This window comes from Acanthaster planci, linkage group LG11 (assembly GCF_054643075.1).
Source record: "Acanthaster planci isolate LZ-2023a linkage group LG11, COTS_SCS, whole genome shotgun sequence".
NCBI lineage: Eukaryota > Metazoa > Echinodermata > Asteroidea > Valvatida > Acanthasteridae > Acanthaster > Acanthaster planci.
The window spans coordinates 14,894,945-14,912,882 of record NC_141787.1 but is presented as its reverse complement, the minus strand read 5'-3'; the positions used below and the strand labels follow the sequence as shown (position 1 = coordinate 14,912,882).

The following is a 17,938-nucleotide window of genomic DNA, read 5'->3' as shown; positions in this document are numbered from 1 at the left end:
GAAAACTAGTAGGGCCAAGAACACACATTTTTCTTGTGCATATTTAATAGGATTGACTTCACTCTTATTTTGGTTCACTTACTTGCGCAACTCAGCCCGGTGAAAAGACACAGTATAGTTTAAGGATCTAAATGAGTATTTGACAATTGTGCTCTTGCCATACTTCTATGCATGTATGAAAATTTTGTGTATTATGTTTCTTTCGTCCATTAGTTAGAGTTTCATTTCTTTGGGATTGAATGTACTATTTAGACCTTCTGAATGGTTATAAGTTTGAGCGATAATTTGTTAGTGCGAAAGAAGGTGTTGATTACATGATGAAAGATTCCTTGATGAGCAGCCAGTGATTAAAGACGTTGTCCAGTTTTGCAACAATTACTGATGTTTGCATAACTTTGCTCATTTTCAGATTACCTTTCCACCAACCCCTCGGGGCTGGCTTACACTTTGTCGACTTTTGGCTCAATAATTGTGGCAGCAAGACAATGCTTGAAAATTGCCACAAAGATGCCTCGGAAATTCAGAACAAGTTTGTACAGGTGGCAACCAAAGGCATTCTGGAGCTGTTTGAAAATGAAGGTCAATTTTTGACCAGCCTTGAATAACATTGCAAGGCTAAGGCCAAAAAAAGTCTTTCGTCCATGGTCGGGACGCATGTCGATTTCAAGCACCCGCGCCGATCTTTATTTTCTGTGCAAGAGCGCCCTCTATTGCAGCACTGCCTCAACATTTCCTCCAACCCCGGAAGGAGGAAGAAAATGGCGGCATCGCCGCATCAATTCCAGAACATCAGTTTGACCAGAGACAAACTATTTTGTAGGGGGGGGCCGAACTCCTTGTATTTAAAAAAAAATGTATGCGCAAATGTAACTGCTTGAAATTTGAAATATGATAAAATTTTGAATAAAATTTAATTAAACCTCTTAAGGTCAGCCCGTTGCATTTTCTTTCAGATCAGAAGTTGCAAAAAAATTAAAATACTGCTCCGACAAAAAGAAATTTTTAATTGTCAAGCAAAAAGTTTTAATTGTCAAGCAGTAAATATAAGAATATCAAATATAGGAGTTCAAAAATTTCCCTGCAAATCCAATCAAAAAGTAGTGAAGTCTATATCTGCAAAACTATAAACCCCCCTTATATAAGAGAGGGGATGACAGAAAAATCCACAGTAACGGCAGAAACTTGGCAGGGTTACAGTTCAACATAAATCACCATGACATTTTCTGAATGAACGGAAAATAATCCACATGAGTTCCTGAACCTCTGCAGTGTCGCCAGCACTTCATTTGCAAAACACACCCGAATTTCAAATAACATTCACGCTCTAGGGCTGAGTTAATTCCAATAAATTCACTATTCGAATATTTGACCTTCAATTCGGTTGAATATCCGAATATTCGGCCGTACCGAGCAGCAGATTGTTGAGGAACAAACCATATACAAAATCAGTGGCAATAACACACACGGTTGTACATTATAATCACTATAATAGCTTCTCACGTCTACAAGTGTCTCCAGCCACAATTTAGCAAGATTTAAGAGATGAACAATAATTCTTTCCTGTTGAAAATGTATATTCCTTCTAAATTTTTTAATGAACAATGTACTTTTCAAATCGCTGTAAGATTTTTGTCGCTTCTCATTTAAATTCACTTGGAACATGCCTCCATAGTGCAATTTTTCTCATTTAAAGCAAAAGAAAATTCTCCCTTTTCATTAATTTGCATATTAATATTAAAAAAATATTTGAATATTCGATGATCGATTGAATAATCGGAACAGCCTTATAACGCTCCTTGAAAATGGCATCTCTGACACAAAGACGTCTTACAATATAAATCGCTATAAGCATAGAAACAATGGTGTCACATAAATTAAAAGAAAAAATGTTTCAAAGAAGGACCAGATCATGCTGATTAAGATGCCATTCAGAAACAAAGATGCATCTGAAAAGCAGGGGTACCAAATTCAGCCGGTGGATGTGGGGGGGGGTATTTTCGTGAAACAGAGGAGACAGCCGTCAGAAATCGGAGGCGCACAGTGAATGCATTTGCTCCAATTCCGTCATCGATTCTCCAAAGAGTCTCGGGATGATACGCCATTGCACTTGCCCAGCTGGTGTTTAATACAAAGGCCTGGGGGACCAGACTTAGTCGGTCGGTTGGATTGCCACGAGCTTCCGAGAAAGCTCCAGGATTCTGGGGTAGGCCAGAGTCTTGGATTTCCACGTCTCTGGAATACCTTGAAGGCCATTCTGCCAACAGAATCAACAAAATGCTCAAGTGAAGGTTGGTATTTTGATAGTTCAAAATTCAACGTGCCAGAAGATTGATCATGCATTTTCCAGTTTTGCAAGAGTGAAATTTAGACTATGGTGTCAAAGTTACTTATTAGGGAAAAACGGATTGTGAATTTTGCAAGGTCTCTGGCTTAAATGCTTGTGCTCACACAATGTATTTTTTCTATCAACAGATAAAAGACCCAAAAATGACATGCTTCTCAATTCAGCCATTAGGTGCGCCTTTATTAAAGGAATGTTCTTTTAAAGAGCCAACCTGCTCAGTGTGAATTTCAGTATAAAAATTGCTTTTTGAAGAAAAATACAAACATATTTTATTTTTCCAACCTAAATGTCTCAACATCAAATAGAGGAAGTGAAATAGACAATTTTAATTTTTACGATCAGAAACTGATCTTAACTTTAAAGTGAAGTATTCTTCAACTTTGAAATGCACTCTCTGCCGTTTTTTTTTATTAAGTAGTACTGCAAATGCTCCACGGATCTTTCACCATGAGGTCACAAAACTGTAAAACGCCACTCAAACTAATTTTTAAAAATCTGAAAGCATTTTGCTGGAAATATTGCACCACACACACACGACCTTCGTCTTCATGTAGCCCTTAACCTAAACTGACATCGCACAAAAAAGGGCTCCCGTGACAGGCTGGACTTACCCGTGCCCCGAGGCAAGCCCCGATGAACCCAGAGCGGCTGGCATTGCATCCCCCGGCCATCATGGTGGTCCGGACGGCTGGTGCTAGCTCCGAGTGGTTCACCAGGCAATGCAGGGCCGACTGGAAGGCCCCTGGTAAGTCTGCGGAACATAAAGGAAAACATGCTCACTTTGCACACACTCTGTGGACCTCAAAACAAAAGAGGTCCCCACAATGCAGGGTACAGAGGCACTCTGAGGACATGACCAGGTCTACAGAGCGTACATCTATTCCCCTCTCTCAAACAGATTTTTGAAGGGCATTTTGGGGTTAGGGTTAAAGCAGCAAAAAGACGACTACCAGGTGAGGAAGTTACGTTTGAAAATCCAGCTTGAAGGAATGTCCACAGAAGGAGAAAATGACCATTTTCTTACTAGAAAAACGAAGGCACGTCCACTAGGGTCGTGCCGAGTACCTGAGCAATCCGGGCAGACCATGTGCCTGAAACACGGCTCTTTTTTCTACATAGGAAGCTGTACATTGTTCTAAACGTTAGAGGGAATCTGCCCCACCATTTTATTAAACAAAGTCTTACCTTCAATTTGTAACAAAAGAAGCTCCATCGATCTCTGGCCCGGAACAGGACTGCCTGACCAGGTTTTTCAGCCACAAGATGTTTTTTCTTTTACAGGTACCCGGCCCAAAAAAATTAAACCGGGTTTTGATATATATGGGCGCGTAACCGGGTACCCACATATCCGGTGCAAGCCTAATGCCCACACATGGTATGCACAAACAAATCCGTGTGTCATGTTGTATGGTTTGACGTAGATTAACCCTCGCCAAATCCAAAAGCCTCTGCCGACTGGACAAATCTGAGGGTGTAATAATTTTTTGGGTCTTGGTTTTTTTACCTCAGTTATTCAGGAAGTATTTCTGTGCCGCTTCACGGTGCTCGCAAGCTTTCTTGTCCATCACCTTCTTCAGCTGACCGATGACAGCTCGGTCCAGGTCAGTGGGGTTGTTCCGACTCGGACTGGCCAGGTCCTTCATGACGGCTTCTAGGGCCGCGTCCCCGTCCATGTCAGGGTTGAGGATAAATTGCTCCAGGACTCTGGAATTTTTTCAACAAAATGAAACACAACGGCTATCAACAATGCTTGTAATGGAGGCATGCTCTGCTCGGAACAACTTTCAGTCAATTTCATTCGTTCAATTTTCAAGCTGTAATGTGTTCATAGCTAGCTACGCTGATTTCTCTTCAGACAGAAGCGTGGAGTAGGCATCTTGTTTTCAAGGGTGTGGGACACAAAAAGAATACAGAAATACAAACTCTTGTAGTTCTGTTTTCTCAAGTGACACCGATATTTACAAACCTTGAAAGGGTAGATAATCCACACTTCCAAGGAATTTTGGTGGGTAAAGTGATGACATGTTTTGACTAAGAATCACACAAAATTCTCGGCAACTTTAAATTTTCAGGAAAATTTTTTTAAATCGTGTCTGTTAGTTTGCAAAACTTTAAATCCACAATGCATCTGACGTAAGCACACTTCAACGGATGACATCCGCGGCAAACGAGTGAAACCTTTGCAGGGCTACAACTTTCTTGCGAATTCTCCTCTTGCCAAAACCTCTGTTCAGAAATGTTTGTGAAGGAAATGCAAAGCATTAGGGGTAACCAACTGCCGCGATGAGGGCAAGTCCTGCAGTCGATCGTTAGCCCTAACCCACCCAAATCCTCCAAATTCCTTTTCTGCAAAGTGGAGGAATTGGGAGGATTCAGGGTGTATGGAAAAATTGCATGGCTGATTTCGAAGGATGCCATACGTGAAGGTCGTGGATTAGACCTTAATGTTGTTTGTGCTTAGTCAAGCACAAATTCAGCCCGATGTTTCTTTTGAATCAACCGCACTGCTCAAGAATGCCATTCGCACTGCCTTAACATAATGAAAGGAATTGCCGGAGGATTTGGGGCAGTTAGGCACGCCTCCAAATGACATTTTCAAGAAATTTTGGAAGATTTGGGCTGAATGCAACTTTTTCATGTTGAAAATCGGAGGATTTCAGAGGATTCGGGGTGGTTCCTAGTAAAAAGGCCTAGGGGGTTAGGGTTAGTTACTAGTTCAACTGTTCTCATTAAGAATACCATTGCACACGCCACTGGGTACCAGTCAATCTTCAACTACGTGCAACCGTTCACTTTTACCTGGCAGCGGCCAAACCAACGACAATCGCCTCCTCAACCTCGGTCACCACGGCGATGGACTCTTCCACCTTCTCCAGCATGTCGCTCCTGCCCGCATAGAGGGCCACCATGGGCACTACCCCGACCACTGCATGCATATCGTGCATATGGTCGCTTCCTTCGTGCCAGAAAACACAAGAGGGCTCAGGAAAGAAAATGAAAGTGCGGTACCCAAGGCAATAATGGGATTGTACATTTCACTGAAAGGAAAACAGCTTCCGTGCACAACCTCTATTGTACTTCAAGACTGGTCCCCAATTTCTAAGAAGTCAACACATTGTAAGGCCAAACTCTACCTGTCTTGGTGCAGGGTAACTCCAGAAATAAGGGGTCCAAAAGCGTGACATTTCTGTGTCCCTGTTACATCTGACCTTTGTTATTTGACTGGAAATATCACCAGAATTGATTTCAAACTACATGTAGTACTATTTGTTTGGCAGGTAATTTACATTAATTCATCACTCTTGGAAATTAGAAATGTATTCGGGACATGAAAAAAGTGGACCCCTAATTTCTGGAATTACCCATCAAGAAATATCATGTTTAACACCGCCACTGAAACATAAGGCTGAGACTGTGTCAAAGTTATCCGGCTACGGCTCAAAATAACATGACTGCGTATGGCAGTCGCTTCCCATAGACTTGTGTGATAATCAGCTGCAGTCAAGCAATCTGGCCACCTTGGGCATCACTTGCCCTAGTCTATTCAACAGGTTATGAGTTTATTCCAAAGATTTTACACAAAGGTTGGGACATTCACAGCTTCTGGCTAGCCCTCTACCTGTCCTCTCCTTGCCCTCCGCTCGATTAGCCAGGAAGTCCTTGATCGCCTTGGGTCTCCACGGCCCGTTGATCGGGTACCCCGACTGGACACCACTCTTCAGGACAAAGGTCTTGTTGAGGTCGTTATCGTAGTCGGTGCCCGGACCAAACATTGCCTGGAGATGATCCCCGAAGTCGGCCTTGTCATACCCTGTTTTTCAAAAGACAGAAAGGAGAATAGGTTTGGTGGTATAGGAGATAAACTGAAAGACTCCTGTAATTGGAAGCTAACCGCTGTTGCTTTCAGGAAATAGATTAATTCAGTTGAAACAATTTGAAAATAAGACCCAAGCTCTCTCAATGAGTAACAGATTCAATTGTGAGAAGAAAGCTTTCTAAAAAATCTTGCTTAACGGAGTGTTACAGCCGCTGGTGACTGAAGATCTCTTTTTATTCACTGCATGCAAACTTGAATGAAGCACAAATGTACTTAAAAGAACTCCAAACCCATGTACATCACCAACTTCATTTACATGCAAGGCTGTTGACCTTGAGGGTTGGCCTTCAAATCATTCATCGTTACACTGTTCAACATCCTCCTACTTTGTACACTCAGGTCTGCTCCACGCCCCTTATGTTGACGAATGAGTCTGGGTGGGGGGGGCCTTACAAAGTAACAAGAGCAAACTTCTTAGCCATTCGACAGTACGACATGTTACAAGTGTGGCAGTAACTTAGAAAGTTTCAATGAGTGGGAGGGAGGCAGATTAGCTGTGTCTTCATGGGGCCTTTTTCCCAATTTTTTTTTAATCTCTGGTTCATTTGGCCCTGCCAATGCTTGCGTTACCTTCGCACGCCACTAGCGACTCCATTAACGCGATCGTGTGGTCCGCATATGCCGTCCCCCGCCCAGTCTCCATGCGATAGTAGGGATTCTGCGATGGTTCCCAGAATTCCAGAGAGTCGGTGTTTGATCCGACGATGGAATCCAGTTTGTCCAAGTTGTAGATCCAGTGTAGAGGCTGGGCTGTTCAACAAGGAGCAACATATGACCACGCAAGCAAAAAAAAAGTTTTTTGTCTGGATATTTGGAAACAAATGACAGCAGCTGTTTTTATTGCTATTTGTTACAACACAGATTCTTCCAATATGGTAGATGAATTTTCTGAACTCTTTTTTTTTTTTTTCTAAATCGGGCCCTTAGTGAGCTTTTATCAATCTCATAGATCTTTAACTTGAATTTACATGTACATACAATGCTCAGTATGCTACCAGAAACTGAATTAAAATACATTAGAAAATTTAGCAGAACAGGAAAAAGCTATGAATAAAAAAAATTACAGGCGGCAAGCAGGGAAAACAGAAGTAGACTGGGATGAGAAACTAGTATTTTTTTTTGCTTGGCCTCAATAATGTTTTTTTTAAACCCCACCTTGTGGGTGGAGTGTGGGGAAGAGGGCGAATGTCTTGATCTATTCCAATGATAATGCCAAAAATTTGAAGACAAAAAAATGATGAAAAGGGACAGAATATCTTTATCTTGTTGGCTCTTTTTATGATAAATGGTCTACACTGCAGCACGATTGTAGAATATAGGCCCATCTTCTAAAAAGTTTTCAAAAAAAATTCTTAGAAAGAGTTCCAAACCTCCAAACCACATACGTACATGTAACCAACCACCACAATTGTCCAGTTTTGCAAACTTCAACAAAATCTGACCTCAAAATAGCTAATAGGACCTAAAAATAAATTTTTCTATCACAATATCAGTTCTTCGCATGCTGAATGGACTTTGACTTCAGTTAAAAGCAGGTTAGGCCAACATCCTTTTCATTGTTTTGTGATGTCTACTTGCAATTGTTTTGAAAAAGGTTTTGAAATAATGTTTTCTGTATTTTAGGAGGAGAATTTCACTCCTGAAACTGTTTTAAATGTGATAAAATGAGTGAACTGTGCCATTATATTCAGATTCAAAAGCATGCACGATAATACAGTCAAACCTCGTTAATAAGAGCACTGTTAGGCCAAATACAAGATTCTGCTTAAGACAAGGAAATTGTTGGGTCCCGATCCTTTTTTTTCATTATTTTCATTCCTGATAATACAAGGTTCCTGTTAAAACGAGGTAATTTACCACTTGATTCCCAAGGACCTCTCATTAAAGAGGTTCGACTGTAGTCGGTGACTAAGCAATTTTACGCCGTCACGCGTCGTTTGTCATGCATGCCACTTGCGAATACCTCAAGGATCGCCCGCGGCCGCCGCGCTCCCACTGAATGCAACTCTGCGAGCCGTGTCCGTAGAGCGGGAGAACAAGGCACTCTTACCTGCTGCATCGCTCACAAGGCAGCCCACGATGGCTGCGAGAGCCCTGCTGCTCCGATCGGCAGCCGAAGACATGATTCCCCGGCTTTTCGCCACGGAAATCGACAAGACCCGAGCACATTTGGCGGAGCGCCGATAATGCAAGGGTTTACATTTCGCTAAGCTCCTCCCCAATATATTGAGGGCGCTGTTCAAAAATAGGCTGCAGAGGCGCGGTTACTGGAGATGGGGTTGCAATGCAAGGTTGGGAGACAAAAGCAGAAGAGAAGATATGACCCGCATTTCAATGATACTTCCATGTCTGATATTCAGTCAATATCTTTTAATACCATGTTTCTATATAATGCTCACAAAAACGATAGGGAAGGGGTAAAAATTCTAATTATTTCCAGTGGGACAACCACCTGTTTGCACGCTTCCAACTGTCCAAAAATTTTCTACCATCACCACGTCCCCCAAGTTGCATTGTCCTTCAAATAATGATGAGCAGTGTCCTTTTTTTCCCTCCAATGATTCATTTAACATGTAATGCTGAATAACTGGTGATGATGCCTCAAAGGATTGTGGAGAGAGTACAGGGAATTGATTTGAAGCAAAGAAAATATTTTTTAAATGCTGAAACAAAATGTATACTCAATATATAAATGAAAATATTCGAGGGCCTGACATTTCAATCCTGGCAGAAACTCTCTCGGAGACATTAGGGAACCAGACTAACGAAGCCCAGATAAGCCAACAATGGGACCAGCTTGGCTAGACCGAACCATCGTCAAGTCCAACAACCAGCTTGGTCTACGTCTTCGCTCCATGGGAAATATGCAGAAGCATATTGTTAATAGAGGTTAGCCATAGCTCTGGAAGCCCGTTTCAGACATGGCCTTGCACTCCGTGCTAGTCAATTCAATTGTGGCTAGCCACAGTTCTTCACTGGACCTTCCCCTTGGCTGAAGCATGCACTGACATCAGGATGGCCATATTTTCCTGGCAGCTAAACACGCGACGATGCACCAAACATCAGAGTCAGTATTCCACCAGTCGGTCGCTGGGTCAAAGTTCCCCCTCTGTCTAGCAAGAATATCAGCTTCCACTCTTCCATATTGTGATCCTTTCCCCGGGGACCGTCGGGAGCATCTCATGAGTATTCAATCTCTTGATGTCTGTGCAAGAAATAGGAGAAAAGACATTAATTTTTTCATTTGGAAATCTCTTCATGAGTGCCAATGAAAACATTTGAAAGACAACAGGCCATATGGAAAATTGGACATAAATCTCATGGAATGATTTTCAGCAAAAAATTTGCTTAGCAAATCGGCTATACAAAATAAGTTTTGCATGACAGTTGGATAAACTTGTATAGCAATTTTTTCACGACAAAAATATCCAAAAATAAATCCAGAGTCTACATCCAAATAATTCCAGTTATTCCACATCCAAAACCACAATGAATCCAAACAGAGTCTAGTCCAAATTGAGCGATCGACTTGAGAGTAACATAACATTAACGACACGACTAGACAGTGCACGTGCCAGGATAACAGGGAGTTTAAGATTCCACAATGAGCAATCATGGACCGGCCGAACCATAGAGCTGAACAGACATCAATTCTTTGATGCACATGCTCAGTTGCTGTGGCCAGAGTGTTGTCCTCAATGTGATGAGTTTTTGCTTTTTCACGTCGTTGTTTGGCCATCACGTCCCCGTAGTGGTTCTGCGATGTGAAATCTTAAACTCCCTAATTAATTGTGCCTTGTCATGGCACTGCAGGAAATGAATCAAACAACTTTCACGGTCCGGTTAAGTTACCGTAGTACTCCTTGTCGCTAGCGCATTATGTGCTATGACTAGTGTGAAAGCCGAGACTGATTAACAGCTGAAGGCTCATTCATGTAAGTATTCTTTCCAGCACAAATTGTGCTATGGGGAAACATGATTTTCCTTTTTATTTCTTTGGCTTTTAATGTTTGGTACCAGTTGGAACGTGGCATATTGAATTAATCGATAAGCTGGTCTCGGCTGAATTTGTAGTAAGCACCCCGGCCGCGGGTGCACGAGAAAGGAGCATGTCTTAAGGCGACATTGTGATTGGATAGCTATGTCTGGCCAGGAGTACGTCATGCAAGCACACATTCTCATTGGAGGTCGCTCCAGTTCTGCCAGACATTATGAATAATTCAGTGATTGGGCGGTAAGCATTCCGTAATGGCCGATTTTGTACTATAAACGGGAGTCAACTGTATATTACAGGCTTACCCACTGTGTTATCGGCACTTCCCAGCTAGCTTAGTAATTCAGACTACAGGGCCAGCAATTGCAGAGAGTGCCACTCTCTCATTCTGAATGAATTCGCCTGTAAACATGAATATGTTTCTGGTTGCATCACAGCAACTGCAATTCATAAAAAAGTGCGTAGCAAATGGCTGGAAATGCATCGCGAATTGCAATGTGATACTGGGAAAATTATTCCCTGAATCTACTTTATTCCACACTCAGATTTTGTGTTTGTGAACAGTTTTGGATGTATTACTCCAAAAATATCATCAATCAAACTAATGCAAGATACTGATCAAGAACACAGAGAACCAAGGGATGAGGTGTACTTTCAAGAAGAATGTTGTGCACCTGCCGAGGATCATTACCAGATGATGGCAGGAACCTCGACTAGATTTCAACTCACTTGCATGACGGGCAGAAATAGAAGACAGTCTGGCCCTCATCCGCTGATCTCGTCTGCCTGGTGTGGAAATGGAGACCGTCATGGCCACACTTGGCACAAGCCCTGTCAATCTGCAAGGAGAAAAATATCAGAAATGTCTGTAAATATGACCCTTAAAACAGTTAGGATCAGAAAGAACACACATATACACAATATCCACTTTCATTGTTTGATCCTTCAATTCCTTGAATAAAAAACAAGCTCTTGAGGCAAAAATTAAACTCCGACCAAAAGGATCTCGAAATTCTTCACAAACACGGACAAATAATTAGTAGTAGAATGCGTAACTCTTGGAATCTGGGTAAATATTTGGCTACACTCACTAGCGGTCCCAGGTCTTTCTCGGTGGTGACCTCTGCCTGACCTCTGACCTTTTTGCGGGTGTTGAGCCGAAGATAGGAATGGTAGACGATGTCATGTAGGGCAGCTGCAACAAATTCACGTGATTCAAGTAAAGGGAATTAGCAAAGATGGTCACTTGGCTGGCTGGATTCATGGAAATTTCACAATGTTCCAATTACTTTTATTATAATGTCTTCTTAGAAGGCTTTAAATTTACATTCAAATAATAGCTCTCCCACCTCCAAAAGGAGAGTAGAATGGAATTTATGATAAAATAAACATGCACCAAAGTATATACATTTCGATATCATAATGGGTTAAATACTTGTGACCTTTTACGCATCTTTTGACAGTTTATAACATACATACTGAGAAATAAACCTACCATTTCAAATACTTGTATCTCGAATACAATGTGGAACTGGAATTTAATTGTGGGAAGGGGAGTGAACCAGAATTTCTCCCAACCCTGGGGAAGCTCTCGGCACCCCCCCCCACATTGTAACGGCGGATTTGAACTGATAATGATAATGTGCAAGGCAATGAGTAATAACAACCACGGTCTACACGTTTCAGTTCTCTTGCTAATCTAATCCAACATGTACCACTGGTAAGATGAAAAATAAACTTAAGGATATTCAGCCATATTTGTCTGAAATTGGGATTTCTGTGAACGTCGCCGTGTCATTTTGTGGGTCAAAAATATAGCATGAAGTTTTACTGCGGACTCGAAGGTTTTAAACTCAATTTACGTCCGTAGATTCTGTAAATCACATTTTCACTCATCACACAAGCACCATTTTGGCAGTAATCAAGGTGAAAAACGACGGTCACACAAATGTTTAAATTAGCATACTTGAGCACCACCAACGTCTGGGTCTAGCTCTACTAAGTGGAGCGCTAGTATTCCTCTTTTATGATTTTGGACGGGATCGTCATGCCAACGCTCCATGCCTGTACATATAGTAAGGTTGAAACAGTTCTCAAAAATTCCAAAGACTCACCAAAAATACCTCTATCACCACCTACTAGCTTCCGTACATGTCAGCGTCAAATGGTTGGGGCTTCAATGATATTTCTGACTTCAAAATCTGTCAAAATCTGACCGTTTTCGCTCGACATACACACAGCACTTGAATTTTTCGCCACCTGTACCTTTCAAAGGCACGTAGTGAGATTTAGAATACGCAATAATCTATGGGCGAAACATGGTCCTCCCAGAAACACGCATGAGTGGCCTATATGTGGTCTGGGCACAAGACTTGTTGATCGTGACAGTTGGGCATGCTACCTGTGACTGTTTCCTGGTCAATACGTCTTGTGCCCCGACTACATTTGGGCCTCTCCTGCAGTTTCGTTAGAGGACCATGTTCGCCCATAGAGGAAACAGTCGTTGGTAGCACTCCAAACCATCACAATAAACAAGTCTTGCGCCCAGACCCGGTATAGCCCACTCATGCATGTTTCTGGAAGGGCCATGTTTTGACAGATTTTGGCAGATTTTTGGAGGTATTTTGGCGAGTCTTTGGAATTTTCGAGAACCGTTTTAATTTTACTAAATGAACAGGCGTGGAACGTTAATATGATGATCCCGTCCAAAATCGTAAAAGAGGCACACTCACACTCCACTTAGTAGACCTAGTCTGGGTCCATGATTCTAGCTAACTTTGCATTATTCTGTTACTGCTACTCAGTGCTAGGCTCACATACCCCCAGAATTGTGTGGTCCGACGTTCGCTCTGCTCCCACATGGGAACGGGGCAGACGTCGGACCCAACAGTCTGGCATGTCTGGGGCTAATGCTCACACAGTTACAGCAGCCAGCCTTAGCCATGTTAGTAAGGTGTACATTGGCAAAATCAGTAAACTACAGGTAGACATAAATTAGGTATGCAACATTCTTAGCCTTTTCTGTCACTGTTTTTGCAAACATGATAAAATGAATAATCCCACTTGATTGCCAACAATTTGCAATGTAGGCTACTAAAAAGGAAAGAATTCCTTACAAAGACGTCACTATTTAATATTTTTCCCTGTAGTGACCTATTTGCCATCTGAAATGAATACATACTCCTTACAGATCAAAAATAGTAGGAACTTCAAATTGTCAACTTTACAACTTAGTATGGTAAGCTTAGAACTCATGTTAAACAAAAGACGATGGACAACATCAAACATGATGATGATCGACGATGGAGCATTGGAGGAATATTTGGAACATGAAGAATGAGATTAAATTATCAAATTAATTATCCTCACTTCTTGAATCCACTTCATACGGGCATAAACTGCACTTCATGAGCAATGTTCCCGGTTTGGGAAATGGTAAGATAGACCCACATTGAGGGCAAAATTCCCTCGAAGAAGTGAAGACTTCGTGGCTCGTTTCTCCCGACATCTCGCGCAATAATGGTGAGCATATGTTTCTACCACCGGTGAAACGTGGAAGTTAAATCGTAGGGCTCCTAGTCGTACCGATCAAAGATAACATAAAAATAAAGTTGGAGTACTGGCACCTGACTAATCCCTTGCGAACGTGGAGTCCCGCCCTCTGTTGGCATGAATCTGTCAAAGAAATTTCACAGTGATGATGCTGTTAAGCTTTATAAGAGGGGAAAAAGTGACACCTGGAAAATTTGGATAAAAATGTTTTCTCTTTCCCATTCGTCCTAATTTGAAGATTGTACGTCCTTGATAAATATAAACTGGTAAACTGCATCAGAATTTATTTATTGTTGGTATAATTATATTTTCAATTCTCTAAGATTTGCAGTTGTTACAGACAAAAGATGAATGTAGCGACTGAAAAGCTGCAAGAATATTGCTTATAATCCTTGAGTAAAGACAGGAATAAAAATATGTGTGTTGTATGCAATTCAATGCACGTTCAGCTGTGTTGAATGTGGAAGCTACAAGTGGCCCGCGTAGCTACGTCTTTGGTCGGAGCATGGAGGTAGGAAAAGAGGGGCGGGGACAAAATCTGTTCCTCAAAACGGGTGGCCAATTTTCTCCCTTTCAGAATCCCCAACCCTCGACAAGATCGAATGGTAGTACCAATTTTAAAATACTGGTAATTTCAATGAAAGAAAAATGTCCGGGGGAACAGCTTGCCCACTGTCCCGTGGCCCACTCTGGATCCACCATCGGAAGCCACTCGAACGCGCCCTGTGATGATTAGCAATTAGAGGCGTCTTTCACTGAACTCACGCTCATTACATCATCTTTTCAACGAGAAGTTATTCATAATAAGATGTCAGTGAGAAGCAATTGACGTGTAGCTAGCAGAGTGGCGCAGTGGAAGCGTGCTGGGCCCATAACCCAGAGGTCCGAGGATCGAAACCTCGCTCTGCTAATTTGTATTTTTTTAATCAAAAACTGTTTTATTGTCATTCTTTCAAGCATATTTTACCTAACCGTGGAGAAAGCTGGAATTAATGACGATTTGCAATGTACTACTTGTTTAGATTGTAAACTTATAATCGCTCAGTTGTCACATCCAACTAAATATTCCATTTAAACTTTTTGCTCAAAGATGAAGTAGATAATTTTAGTGTTTGGTTTTTATCTTGCTCTAAACCCTAAAGAATTATAATATTATAGTTCCTAATATAAACTTATCATAACACGTTTCATGGAATTAAATGCGCGTGGATATTGAGCATGCTTCAATAATTTTATGACAACGAACGATCGGCTTGATTTCACCATACTTTCAGTAATGCCGTGGGTTCATTAGAAAGCTATACCTTAGACAAGCTTAATTTAGGATAGCAGAGTGGCGCAGTGGAAGCGTGCTGGGCCCATAACCCAGAGGTCCGAGGATCGAAACCTCGCTCTGCTAATTTTTTTTTCTTAATTTAAATTTTAAATTATTTTAATTAGAATAGTTGACCCAGATGGAGAAAGCTGGAATTAATAACGTTTCCAATTTACTCTGTGTTTAGATTTTAAACTTTGCAAAAATTTCTCAGTTATCACATCCAAGTAAATATTCCATTCAAAAATCTTGCTTAAAAAGGAAGTAGATATTAGTTAGTGTTTAGTTTTTATCTTGCTATTAAACCCTTAAAAATAATATAAACTTATCATAACACGTTTCACGGAATTAATTGCAGGCGTATATTTAGCATTCTTTTATAATTTTATGACAACAAACGACCGTTCGATTTCACCATACTTTCAGTAATTGCATCATTTTCTGCCTTAGGACGAATAATGCTGTGGGTTAATTATAAATCTATACCTTAATAAAATATAAGTCAAGATAGCAGAGTGGCGCAGTGGAAGCGTGCTGGGCCCATAACCCAGAGGTCCGAGGATCGAAACCTCGCTCTGCTAATGTGTATTTTTTAATCAAAAACTGTTTTATTGTCATTCTTTTAAGCATATCTTACCTAACCATGGAGAAAACTGGAATTAATGACGATTTGCAATGTACTCCGTGTTTAGATTTTAAACTTATAATCGCTCAGTTGTCACATCCAACTAAATATTCCATTTAAACTTTTGCTCAAAGATGAAGTAGATAATTTTAGTGTTTGGTTTTTATCTGCTCTAAACCCTCAAAAATTATAATATTATAGGGCCATTATAGGTTTCACGGAATTAATTGCACGTGTATATTGAGCATGCTTCAATAATTTTATGACAACGAACGATCGGCTTGATTTCACCATTCTTTCAGTAATTGCATCATTTTCTGGCTTTGGACAAAATGTCGTGGGTTCATTATAAAGCTATACCTTAGTCAAGCTTAATTCAGGATAGCAGAGTGGCGCAGTGGAAGCGTGCTGGGCCCATAACCCAGAGGTCCGAGGATCGAAACCTCGCTCTGCTAATTTTTTTCTTTTCAGTCGAAACTGCTTCACTGGTTTTTCATTTTATTTATTGACAAACAGTTGTAAATATCCTGAACAATAAGATTTTAAACTTTGCAGTATTTTCTCACTTATCTCATCCAAGAAAAATCCATTAAAAATTTACACTTTTAAGTTGAAGTTAAGTGCAAGGTTTATATCTTATTCCAGACCCCGAATATTAACGCATTTCGTTTCATGCCAAATCTGAACGTTTTATTACTAACACGTTACTAAGAATTCTTTTATTTATGACAAACAGCGACCTCTTGAATTTTACCACACTTTCGGTTATTGTATAATTTTTCTGACTTGCGTCGAGCGATGCCATGTGCTGACTCCAAAGGTCTAATTGGATTAACATAAATTCCAGAAAGCAGAGTGGCGCAGTGGAAGCGTGCTGGGCCCATAACCCAGAGGTCCGAGGATCGAAACCTCGCTCTGCTAATTTTTTTTTCTTAATTTAAAATCAAAACTGCTTTATTGTTATTTTAATAAGAATAGTTGACCCAGATGGAGAAAGCTGAAATTAATAAAGTTTCCAATTTACTCTGTGTTTAGATTTTAAACTTTGCAAAAATTTCACAGTTGTCACATCCAATTAAATATTCCATTAAAAATCTTGCTTAAAAAGGAAGTAGATATTAGTTTAATGTTTGGTTTTTATCTTGCTCTTAAACCCTTAAAAATAATATAAACTTATCATAACACGTTTCACGGCATTAATTGCAGGCGTATATTTAGCATTCTTTTATAATTTTATGACAACAAACGACCGCTTGATTTCACCATACTTTCAGTAATTGCATCATTTTCTGCCTAAGGACGAATAATGCTGTGGGTTAGTTATAAAGCTATACCTTAATAAAATTTAAGTCAAGATAGCAGAGTGGCGCAGTGGAAGCGTGCTGGGCCCATAACCCAGAGGTCCGAGGATCGAAACCTCGCTCTGCTAATTCTTTTTTCATTAAAAAAACTGCTTCATTAATTTTTTATTCTATTTATTGGAAACCAGTTGTAAAATACTGAGCGATTAGATTTTAAACTTGCAGTGTATTCTCAGTTATCTTCTCCAAGTAAAATCCATTGAAAATTTACACTTTTAGATTGAAGTCAAGTGCAAAGTTTAAATCTTGTTCTTAACCCCTCAAATGTTAACACGTTTCATGCAAAATTCATACGCTTCATTATTAACACGTTACTAAAATTCTGTTCTTGGTGACTAAAGGAACGACGGTTTGAATTTTACCACACTTTCGGTTCATTTGCACTATTCTCCTGGCTTGATGCAGAGATGCCATGTCAGTTTCAAAAGTCTAACTTGGTCGAAACAAACTCAAGACAGCAGAGTGGCGCAGTGGAAGCGTGCTGGGCCCATAACCCAGAGGTCCGAGGATCGAAACCTCGCTCTGCTAAAGTGTTTTTACTCATTAAATATTTTAATTTAAAAACCTAAATACAGTTGTGGAATTAATGAACTCCAAGTACAAATTCCGTTAATGAAACAAATAATTTCAGTTCTGTACGTAGTCTTCAAGACATTCAAGGACAAAAGACATTACGGTGATCTATTTCGCCAGTAATTTTAAAAATTCAAAAACAAAAGCAATAAAAGGAAACTTAGACAATGATAAATAATAATCTCCACTGTTCGTTTCGAGCCGTCTCTGTGTTTTCTCATCGTTGAGGGATGAATTAAACAATTATACTAAAAACTAAAGAGAAAAGACTCAAAAATTAAGGTGTTCCAAGTTAGA

The 17,938-nt window shown here is 40.5% G+C and overlaps 2 protein-coding genes and 7 non-coding genes across 9 annotated transcripts; 7 read left to right on the top strand and 2 right to left on the bottom strand.

Annotated features, from left to right (window-relative positions):
- Positions 1–999: 999 nt before the first annotated feature.
- On the bottom strand, positions 1,000–8,442 carry LOC110976380 (crystallin J1A-like). The gene is made up of 7 exons (XM_087143182.1): positions 8,272–8,442; positions 6,792–6,971; positions 5,964–6,155; positions 5,144–5,300; positions 3,849–4,048; positions 2,956–3,095; positions 1,000–2,254 (listed from the first exon to the last, which is right to left on the bottom strand). Exons 1-5 carry the CDS (start codon positions 8,342–8,344, stop codon positions 3,850–3,852), a joined length of 801 nt encoding a protein of 266 aa, XP_086999308.1. The 5' UTR covers positions 8,345–8,442; the 3' UTR covers positions 1,000–2,254; positions 2,956–3,095; position 3,849.
- Positions 8,443–8,550: 108 nt separating this feature from the next.
- On the bottom strand, positions 8,551–13,755 carry polr1h (RNA polymerase I subunit H). Its single transcript, XM_022229355.2, has 4 exons — positions 13,585–13,755; positions 11,307–11,410; positions 10,945–11,054; positions 8,551–9,426 (listed from the first exon to the last, which is right to left on the bottom strand). The coding sequence occupies exons 1-4, from the start codon at positions 13,721–13,723 to the stop codon at positions 9,402–9,404; spliced, it is 378 nt and encodes a 125-aa protein (XP_022085047.2). The 5' UTR covers positions 13,724–13,755; the 3' UTR covers positions 8,551–9,401.
- Positions 13,756–14,605: 850 nt separating this feature from the next.
- On the top strand, positions 14,606–14,677 carry Trnam-cau (transfer RNA methionine (anticodon CAU)). The gene has a single exon. It is a non-coding gene; the product is annotated as a tRNA-Met (tRNA).
- Positions 14,678–15,094: 417 nt separating this feature from the next.
- Positions 15,095–15,166, top strand: Trnam-cau (transfer RNA methionine (anticodon CAU)). Its single transcript has one exon. It is a non-coding gene; the product is annotated as a tRNA-Met (tRNA).
- A 425-nt stretch (positions 15,167–15,591) lies between these two features.
- Positions 15,592–15,663, top strand: Trnam-cau (transfer RNA methionine (anticodon CAU)). Its single transcript has one exon. It is a non-coding gene; the product is annotated as a tRNA-Met (tRNA).
- Positions 15,664–16,090: 427 nt separating this feature from the next.
- Positions 16,091–16,162, top strand: Trnam-cau (transfer RNA methionine (anticodon CAU)). The gene has a single exon. It is a non-coding gene; the product is annotated as a tRNA-Met (tRNA).
- A 394-nt stretch (positions 16,163–16,556) lies between these two features.
- On the top strand, positions 16,557–16,628 carry Trnam-cau (transfer RNA methionine (anticodon CAU)). Its single transcript has one exon. It is a non-coding gene; the product is annotated as a tRNA-Met (tRNA).
- A 436-nt stretch (positions 16,629–17,064) lies between these two features.
- On the top strand, positions 17,065–17,136 carry Trnam-cau (transfer RNA methionine (anticodon CAU)). Its single transcript has one exon. It is a non-coding gene; the product is annotated as a tRNA-Met (tRNA).
- Positions 17,137–17,524: 388 nt separating this feature from the next.
- On the top strand, positions 17,525–17,596 carry Trnam-cau (transfer RNA methionine (anticodon CAU)). The gene has a single exon. It is a non-coding gene; the product is annotated as a tRNA-Met (tRNA).
- The last annotated feature ends 342 nt before the right edge of the window (positions 17,597–17,938 follow it).